The 10,886-nt window shown below is 34.6% G+C and overlaps 1 protein-coding gene across 2 annotated transcripts in view; it reads right to left on the bottom strand.

Annotated features, from left to right (window-relative positions):
• Positions 1–3,377: 3,377 nt before the first annotated feature.
• Positions 3,378–10,886, bottom strand: part of LOC132121255 (phosphatidylcholine:ceramide cholinephosphotransferase 1-like) — a 28,156-nt gene continuing 20,647 nt past the window's right edge. For both annotated transcript variants that reach the window (XM_059530475.1, XM_059530476.1), the window contains exons 2-6: positions 9,553–10,352; positions 8,032–8,149; positions 6,143–6,296; positions 4,707–4,873; positions 3,378–4,604 (exon numbers count right to left, since the gene is read on the bottom strand). In XM_059530475.1, the coding sequence (XP_059386458.1) occupies positions 4,431–4,604; positions 4,707–4,873; positions 6,143–6,296; positions 8,032–8,149; positions 9,553–10,166 (1,227 nt within the window). In that variant the 5' untranslated portion in view covers positions 10,167–10,352 and the 3' untranslated portion in view covers positions 3,378–4,430. The remainder of the gene's footprint in view (positions 4,605–4,706; positions 4,874–6,142; positions 6,297–8,031; positions 8,150–9,552; positions 10,353–10,886) is intronic.

Genomic DNA, 10,886 nt, shown 5'->3' with positions numbered 1-10,886 from the left:
TTTGACATTCTTGTTGGAAATCACGGACGCCGTGTCCTCCGGGCTAAAGAGGAGGGAGACCTTCCAGCATGTTATCAGCGTTCAGTTCAAAAGCCAGCATCTCTGATGGTATGGGGGTGCATAAGTGCATACAGTATGGGCAGCTTGCATGTTTTGGAAGGCTCTGTGAATGCTGAAAGGTATATAAAGGTTTTAGAGCAACATATGCTTCCCTCCAAACAACGTCTATTTCAGGGAAGGCCTTGTTTATTTCAGCAGGACAATGCAAAACCACATACTGCAGCTATAACAACAGCATGGCTTCATCGTAGAAGAGTCCGGGTGCTAACCTGGCCTGCCTGCAGTCCAGATCTTTCACCTATAGAGAACATTTGGCGCATCATTAAACGAAAAATACGTCAAAGACGACCACGAACTCTTCAGCAGCTGGAAATCTATATAAGGCAAGAATGGGACCAAATTCCAACAGCAAAACTCCGGCAACTCATAGCCTCAATGCCCAGACGTCTTCAAACTGTTTTGAAAAGAAAAGGAGATGCTACACCATGGTAAACATGCCCCGTCCCAACTATTTTGAGACCTGTAGCAGAATTCAAAATTGAAATGAGCTCATTTTGTGCATAAAATTGTAAACTTTCTCAGTTTAAACATTTGCTATGTTATCTATGTTCTATTGTGAATAAAATATTGGCTCATGTGATTTGAAAGTCTTTTAGTTTTCATTTTATTAAAATTTAAAAAACGTCCCAACTTTTCTGGAATTCGGGTTGTAAATACATTGGGGAATAAATACAAAATTATTAGTCATTAGGTTTTTAAGGGTTTTTTTTTGGGGGGGGGGGGGGGCATTAAGTTAGTTTTTTGAGTGGTAACACCTTACTGTACAGTGCCCTTGATACATATACTTACAGTACTGCCAGTATTGGGGAAAATTACTTTTAAAAGCAGTGCATTACAAAATTGCGTTACTCTCTAAAAAATATTTAATTGTATTGCGCAGTTACTTTTTATGTAGTTAGTTTTGCATTAATTTTTCTTGTGTTCTGGCATTGAGGTTGCTTGTTTGTTTTTAATATAAAAAAGTTCTGTTTCTGGCAAATGTAAAAGCCCTTTCACACCAAAGGTGAAATGAATAAGCCTCAGAAGGGAAAGTAAATTCAAAAAGCTCAAATAAACCTTTCAGCTGCACTCCCATTCTGGATTGCAAGAAGAATATGACACAAGAGAAGAAAGTTCAGAAAGGCCAGCAGCAAAGACATTGGTTAATAAAATGCAATTCAATATATAAAGGATTTTTGTGGTAACACTTAATTATTGCAAGTTTGCATCATATGCTGAGTTTGCTTTTCTCTGTTTGTGCTAATTGTGAGGAATACTGCAAGTGAGATGAGTAAATGCATGTTCACGTTTAGTCTACTCAGATTTTTTATTGTATCTGATATCTGATTATGTAACTCACGTCACCTTGTAATGCGTTACCCCCAACACTGCTTACTATAGCAATAAGTTCTGCATGCAATTAACTCTAATACAAACCCTAAATCTAACCCTAAAGTATTTATATGTTAGCTAATATAACTCGGTATGTAAATGTATAATTACACTGCAGCGTAATGGCAAACTGTTGTATAGTTGTGCAAATTAATTTTGATGTGATCAGGATTTATGGACAACAAAGGAACTTTTCCCTTAAGATATACAACACTACCTCTTACGGAGAGTGGGTAGGAACTGCTTCGTTCTCCCTTATTCATCAAGTGTGAATGATCATAAATTCCTCTTACGGGAGATATAACTTTTGCCATCTGACCAAAGGAAGAACAGATCTTCACATGCATACACACAAAAGTGATTAAACCTTCTTCATATCTGTTTAAAAAAAGACTGTATATACTTAATGAGTGCTGTTTGTAACACAACAATGTATGCAACCTTACCCATTAAGGGTATATACTGTATATATAAATGCATGGGTCAAAGTACAGCATTACCCGTTGATGTTTGATCTTCATATTTTCAGCACAATGTGTAGGTTCATCTGGAATTGGTTTGGAATGTGCATAATGCATAGGAAAAACCTTAAAGATATTATTCTAAAGAAATTGTTCTAATCGTGGACTTTAAGGTATGCAAATAGACCTCAGGCCAGAGAGGGCCATACCATTGCCACCTCTGACAGCTTCAGCCAATCAAAACACTGGATCTGAAAGGCACCAAATCCCTCCTTATCAGGAAAGATTAAAAGGTTCTCTCAGAGACGAAGAAAGAGTTATCACATAGTTGCTAAGCTGCTATGCTAAGGTCTTCCAAGGAGAATCAAAGATGTTCAGAAAGAAGCACATTTGGTAAGTTTGGAAACAGCATCAGCAACAATGACCACAACGTTGGTGCCCCCCATCTTCTGAAACCGCTTCAGATCCTTCTCTTCAGTGATCCTCTTTGCGTGTTCCGGACTGCCAGGATCTTTTCCACCAACGTCAGAATCGTCTCATCAGTGTTCCTCTCGCTGCATGTTCCAGTTTGCCTGGATCTTCTTCACAGACTTCAGAAGATTTGTGTGTTTCCAGACCAGTAACCTTCTCTGTGCTCAGGAGTTCATCGTTCACCAGTGCTTCATGTTCTAGACATCGCCGCTCAGACTCAGCACATGACCAATTGGAACATAAATATCACTCCTTCCAGACCTCTTCCCAAGAGACCGCTGGCATAAGTGTGTATTGTCAGTATATGATTATCTAATTTGCATTAGATTTTATATAGCTGATGCCAGTTAATAACAAATAATCTCTCGATTTGCTGAATCTAGAACAACTTTACCTTATTACTTTCCAGGAAACTTCAGTTCATCTGTCTAGTAATGTCTATCCACAGTAACATCCATTCAATCACTTGCATATATCGATCTTTTGCACTTTATTCATTTCTTGCAGTTGTTAGTTACTCTTGTCTATCCTTTTAATAAAATGAATTTTATTATGATTGTCGACAATACAGTAAGAGGCTCTACAAGTAAAACAAAAAATTGATATACAGTCTACCAAACTATTTAAACAAGCATTTAAATTCTTTTTAAGACCATGGATATTTTTTTAGAATTTAGACTGTCTATACTGTAACTATACTGTAAAAAAAATCCAGTAATCATCACCGAACAGCACATTTTAGAGCCATCCCAAAGAGGCACAAAATCACTTTCACAGACTTTTACATTTACTGTTCCCTCCTGGTGGAATGACCTGCACAACTCTCAATCTCTATTCTGACTCTCTAACACTAACATTCTTTATTCTTTTCATATGCTATCTTGGTTTTCTTTTTATTTATTGCAAAAAATAGCATGTGCTAAATGACAATGTAAATGTAATCAAGCAAAGCTGTTTTGTGCTAATATTTTGTCATTTATTTGTTTGTAAATGGACAAACACCTCCTACTATTAAAACACAATATAGCAGCTTATATTATTGGATGGTCAATGGGACAGATCATCTGTTCTGGCTTGTAGAAACGATGGATCGGTTCATATCATGTCAGTCAAACCCAGAACATTCAGTCAGAGCCATAAAGCACCAGCTGTCCGACAGACAAACAACGTGCCAAAAAAACATTCCACAGACAAATACTAAATAAAACGCAACAAAAACATCAATAAATACATTCCAAAAACAACATCAGAGAAATGGTTATGGACAAAGGAATTAGCATTGCTGACACTGTCATGAAAATACACTTTCTTCAAGGTGAGTTCTGTTTCAAGCATATGTGGTACATGAATTTGCAAAGGGTAGTTACAGCACGACAACCCCGAATATGAAGTACAAAACACTGAAATTTGCTTTGAACGAACATAAATACATTACTACAGTTGACCACCTAAACACTGATCGCTCCCAACTATTAAGGCACTGAAGAGCATTCGATTATCCAAACGATAAACATCTTCTGTAGCTCTCGAAGTAAAGAATTAGATAAAAAAATAATCATATGCCTATAAACCTTCTCTGATAGCAAGTTTTATTTAGCGGATGATTAGAAAAATGCAATATTTAGTTTGTCAAATTGCTTCCTTGAAAAGACAGCTTTGTGCAAAGGGGCAAAGATACTCTGACACATTGTCACGTTTTTCTGGAAAATAAATAACTTGGCATTTAGTTTGCTGGCTTTTTTTTGTGGTTTTTGTTGGTGCAATGCAAAATGATACTACAGGCCAACACAAGCCCAATAACACAATTAGAGAGAAGAAAATCACTGACAATGGTTCCTCCTACAGCCATATTGTTCTCAGTTTTACATCCAAAACCAATCCTGTGAGGTCACAGAGGAATGAGATGCTTTGGATGACTGGTTTTGTAGTTAAAGGGATCAGGCTTGTTCTGGCACTTTGGACACATGTTTTGGAGACCAATATCCAAATGGAGCATTCGCACGTTAGTCAATCTGAGTCTATCCGTGTGTACTTCACATGGCTCCAATGCAGCAATCGCCATGAGAAAGGCTTCTGGTAGCTGCGGGGGACGACGGCGGGAACATTGTTTTCCAGGTACCTGAAAAATCGGTACCACCATACATGGGTGAAAAAGTTGGTCTGAGATGTCTCTTTGAGCACCTAGAAAAGATGCAGATGAAGAAGGTTCAAATAAAACAAGCTGACACAGGGCTATGAATGGAACTGTTGGCATGTGTGCTGTGCCAAAACAGACGGACGTACCTGTTGGTTGGCCATTGTATGATACCACCAGAAGAGACGTGTGGTGATGAAGTAGGCCACGACAACATCAATTGTGTAGTGGTCATGAGCAAGGAGGATGCAAAACAATCCTACTGCACACAGAGCCCAACAGCCCCAGTGGTACCACCAGAACCGTCTAGGAGAATCTGTGAGGGGCAAGAAAATTAGGGCTCTTTTCATGTAGAACACAGAATTACAGACTATTTGCTTCAAGGCTAATGCAAGGAGAACAGCAGTTTGAGTCTACCAAACAGAAAATTAATAAAATAAGACCAAAATCTACTGATAGCAAGCAAAACTTACATAAAGTCATCTCAAAATGTAATTTGAGGACCAATAAGATTTTTTTGCATTGAGTATTTCAGCACATTTCTGCCCAAACTGCCAATGCTGTAATGTCTCAAAATAGTGAACAACTATAGGTGTAGATACAGAAGAGAAATGGAAGTGATTAATACAGCATACTATTATTATTTTTTTAGCACAGGAACTAAACTTTGCAAAATGAGATTAACTTTTAGATTTATTAGATGTACATCAAAAAAAAAAAAAGATACACATTATTTGTTTGGGTTTGACCCAGAGGCTTTCAGTGTCTCAAAAATACCTATTAATATAATACTTCATAAAATATATTTAACCTCTCCCATCTTTCACACACTTTTTGGACTGAATATTGTTAATAAACATGAACATTAACCCATAGTGATCCACTGACCCCTAGTGAACCACTGATAAAGTGAAACTTCATGCAAGTATAATGAATATATTTTATCTGAAAACATTGTAGAGTAATATTTTTAGAGCTATGCTAGATAGAATATTGGGGTTTCATAAATGTAGACTATTTTGAACTCATATTTTCTATTATGATATATACAGTATATCAAGAAATTCAAATCCATCGATTCTAACGGATTCTCAATTTAAATTCTCAAATCAAAAGTTCTTATTTATTTCACAGGATATATTCTAATAGAATTTCGTGTGTATTAAAATAATATTCTTGCATCAGAGTGTTTCCTGAAGTTCATGTAAAGTTGAAAAAAAAAAATGTAATAAAAAAGACGCAAATGTAGTAATAACATGTTACTAATACAGTAACAATAAAATATATATATAAGGATATATTTGCATGATCACTAATTTTTGAGAAAATATTGATCATATAAATACATATATAAAAAATATAGTTTTGGTTCACAAATATTACATAACTACTTTAAGCTTAGGTTTCATCTGATCCAAACAGAGACAGGAATGCAAAAATCCTAATCGTCTAAGGCAATAAAAGTTTTAAAGCATCATAATATCCAAATACTTTTTGGTCCAACTGTATAACCAGAATGTGTGTTTCAACTGTCCACTAGAGGATGGTGTCGTTTCAAATCTCTCTTCACAGCAGAGTTACTCACACTCCTTCATGAAGAGATAAGTGAGGGTGAGCATGACTGTGTGGCCGCTGTATAAGTAGTCTCCACACATGTTATGAGAGCCTGTGATGGTCAGACCTCCCCCAGCGATCAGTTTCATCACCCGCCGCATCTGAGATTCCCAGTCACCATACAGCTGCCAGAAACAACAAAACAACATTAGCATCATGACATTCTCCCATTATTCCTTAAAACCAATCTCCAAACACTGCTTGCCCCATTTTGTCTCTACAAACTCAGCATGTGTTCATGTCGAGAGCCTAAATCAACAACAACAAAAAAAAACCTTTGAGACTTAACATAAAAGCAAACACCTGCTCCTAGTAAACAAAGTTCTTGGTGTATCGTCTGGCTTTCAGCAACTGCATTCAACAGGAAAACAGGTTCTACAAAGGGCTTGAGGATAAGTGTTTCCTGCAGGTCCCGTGGTGTGGATTTCCTGCCTTTAATGCTGTGTGTTCACATCTCATCAGTTACACCAGTGCACTGTCAGCATGGCAAAACTAGAGGAGTTGCAACACCATCACATTTCATTTCACAATAATATTGCTCATTCTTTCTGATAAATGCAGACTTAGCATTCATATAGTCTGGAAAGTGTGCCACTGATGGGGAAAATAGCTAATTACCATAGATTTCATTATTTGCCATATTCTGAAACTTACATTGTTTTCTTATTTGACCCTAATATTATATATTGTGATTTAATTTTGAGTAACTAACATAGGTTCTTGAAATCACATGACTATTTATCATTTATGGTGGTGAACATGACTGCAAAGCTTCAAGAACCTGAGGTGTTGTGGAATGGCGTTCAAACATTGTTAACAGACAATAATACTTTTTACCCATTACAAATAAAAATAAATGAAATAAAAATAGTAGTCTGATTAGACTGGTCTGATTTTTAAAACTGCATAATTATTTTTTAAACATTTGATTTCCACAAAAATGTGAATTGATGGCCTACTTTTCTTGTAAAAGTGTAAATCTATGCGTAAAAACCCTAAGAGGGTAATTTGCAGATCAAACTGCCTTGCTAACATCAAAACAATAAAAATAAATGCTGTACACAAATTTCCAGGCATATTTATGATCCTAAAAATATTATTTAAATAATATTTTATTATTATTAAAGCAAAGAGAACAAAGCATCATTCCAATAATTTTCTCATTTCTTAGAGTAATGCGAATAATAATGCCTTGCATGACAGTAATGATCATTTAATGAAAATTTGTGCTTAATTGACATTAAAATATTATTTAAATAAAAGTAATATGAACAAAATACCTTTTAAATATTGCATTACAGTAACAAAAATAATATTTTCTTTCATTGCGGTAATGATCATTTAAGTGAAAATTGTGCTTAACCGTCATAAAAATATTATTTAAACAATATTTTACTCAAAATATTCTCTTATGTTTAAAAAAGTCCGGTCAACTTATTTCCGATACTATCCCGATCCTCAATATAAGTGGTTTGCCAGAGCATATGGATGGGAAAAACAGTTGAAAATAGCACACTTCACATTTTCCTGAAATATGCCCCTTTGTGACCTCTGCTCCGAGGACATTTATAAAACAATATTTATAAATATAAATACTTTAAATACCAATACTTTACATCAACTGTTCAAAACATAGATCTGGGATTAAAATTCATATGCAACACTTGGACATGGAGTCACTATCCTCTACCATTTCATTCCATTGTATCTAGAATATTTTGGGTGAACTATTCCTTTAACTGGCCAACAAGCCTGTCTGCTGAACAATGCTAGTTGTGCTGATTATAAGGTTTAACAATGTTAAAAAGTAAACAAGTAATATGAGAATGGGAAAGGAGAGTGAGATTATGTTGCATTTACCTTAGGAGAGCATTTGAAGTGCATGCCAGGAACTGGCAGAGTAGTAATGTACATGGTGATGCACCTGTAGAGGTAGAGTGTCCCGACTATGAAGAAGAAGCGTCGGCCAACAATCGATCTGTAGAAGCCAGATGTGATGGTTTAATATTTTAACCACAGTACTACTATTGTGCGTCTCACATGTCCAAGCAAGTAACATTTTGTCACAAGAAATTCGACTTGGTTTATTAATGTTTTGAATTGTGAAAGTACGGTCATGACAATCAAGCACAAATTCTCATTACCATAATGACATCCAGACATTTTACATGACGATTCTCAGTGATGATTATATAAAGAAATACAGCAATTCTTTTGTTGTTGATTTTTTTCAATCATTGGAGTAAAGAGAACAAGTTTTTGCATTATGGTAATGACAATATAAAGGACAATTATGCTCAAGTGTCATTAAATAATATTTAATTCATAATACAGCTATGACAATAAAATATAATTAAAATAATTTTTACTGCATTACAGTAATGAGAATCTTATTGCCCTGCATTACGGTAATGATTAATTGTGCTGAATTGACCTACAAATTTAAATATTTGTTTTATTATTTTTTTATAATATCAAATACAATTTTAAATATTATTTATTTGTCGCATTACATCAACAATTACATCATCAATCATTACAGTAATGATCATTTAAGTGAAATTTGAACTTAATTATGAAAATATTATTTAAACTAGTTTATTCAGAAAACAAGAAATCTAAATATTTTAAGTTACAACAATGAGAATAATATTTTCTTGGAATAATAATAATTTTAGTTAAAAAATTGTGCTTGTCACAAAAATTATATATTATTATATTAATGTGTAATTCATAAAACAGTTAGCATATTAAAATCTAACTTTTTGCATTACAAAATTGTTTAATATATTGAATAATTGTAATATATTATTCACATAACAGTAAGAACAGTATTATTCATATAACAGTATTCATATAATCAGAAGGAAATAATATTTTTTTTGCATTATGGTAATTATTGCATCTCATATCTATCATGTTATCTCATTACTATCATGCAATATATATATATATATATATATATATATATATATATATATATATATATATATATATATATATATATATATATATATATATATATATGTGTGTGTGTGTGTGTGTGTGTGTGTGTGTGTATGTGTATTTATATATTTTTTTTCTTCTATGAATTTGAATTTTATGAATAATATATTATTTAAATAATATTTTGTGACAATTAAGCACAACTTATTACTCTAATCCAATAAAATATTATTCTCATTACTTTGTTAATTTAAGATAAAATGCACAATTGTAATGAAAATTATGTCTCCTCATTAAGCAAAATATGTATTATTTGTTTATTCTGAAATTGGGGAAATAAACATGCCTGGGACATTACAGGTTTTATGAGAATCACCTACAAACAGCATTCGTGAATGATTCACATACACAGTGTGTGCTACTTAGACAACTCACTTGTGTTTTAAGAGACTCAACTGTATAATCCACAAGACCATCAGAATCATTCCGTTGATCTCACATATAGTGAAAGCCCACTCCACGCGATCAAAAAAGTCAAAGAACTTGTCAGGGAGCGGTGGAGATGCCTCCTTAGGAGGCACACGTTCATGGACCACAGAAATAATGACAGTGGTCAAGACGAAGCAGCATAAGGCATAGACAAAAGCCACGGCGGTCTTTCCCCATTCAGGAGGAAACTGCGGAGAAGCTGGCTCTGGTATGAGAATCTGCACCAGTTCCTTGTGGAATCCATTCACCATGCCATTCTGGTGAGTCTTTCCGGCACTCCCAGCATTCACGTTATGATTCAACACCATGTGCCCGTTGGCATGTCCATTCTTGTGGACGTTGATATGATGCTCGATCTTAAGGGTTTCAATCTTTTCCAAGATCAGATGACCACCGTCTGATGTGACCCTGGAGAGGGGTGACCTCTTGAAGTCATCCATCGTAAGACTTAACAAAGATGGTCCATCGTAGTTTCGTAAAGGTTCGGAGTATTCCTGCAGGCCCTGATCGGTCAGCCAGAGCGAGACCTCCTCCTCTGACCACGACACTGCTTTATTCATATCAGCCCTTGAGCTTGTAGAAATGTAATGGAGAATCTGACATAGGCACACACTGCTATGAAACACAAAGTCTTTCTCTGACCATGCTCATGACATGTGAAGGCCTCTAGGGAGGAACGGCTCACAATTTCCAGATGTTTAATCCAAATATGACACACATCTACAGCCTCTTCATAAATGTCTGTCCTGTAACAGAAAAGACAAAAGCGCATTTATTTCCAATTATTTCCACCAGTGTTATTTTAGTATCATTGAGATACTATTATAGAGAAACTATATATAGGCGTACTATTATAATAAACATTCCGCTTTAATGTCATTTTAAGTTATTGCAATTTAGTTGTTTCTGTCATTTTATTTTTTGTTCTTAAATATCTACATTGTTTTTATGTATTACAGTCTTAGTTTTAGCTATGTTATCACGCAAAGTTAAACTAAATGAAAATGAGAGATGCTGCCTTGTAAACTAGATGAAATAAAGTTAATAAAATAACAGTAAAATCATTAAAATTATGAAACAATTTATATTAGCTTCAAGCATTTAAGAATAGGCTAATCCTTCAGACCTTTAAATGTCTTTAAGATGAAAAATTATTCAATCAAATGCATTTCGTTTTTAAATGTACACAACAGCAACTGAATGAAACAACTCAATATTCATAGTTAAAAGAGTGCAACAATGTGCAGACAACTAATGTTATGAGAAAGGTAAGATTTAAA

Source organism: Carassius carassius, chromosome 39 (assembly GCF_963082965.1).
Source record: "Carassius carassius chromosome 39, fCarCar2.1, whole genome shotgun sequence".
Lineage (NCBI taxonomy): Eukaryota > Metazoa > Chordata > Actinopteri > Cypriniformes > Cyprinidae > Carassius > Carassius carassius.
This window is presented reverse-complemented; position numbering and strand designations above follow the sequence as displayed.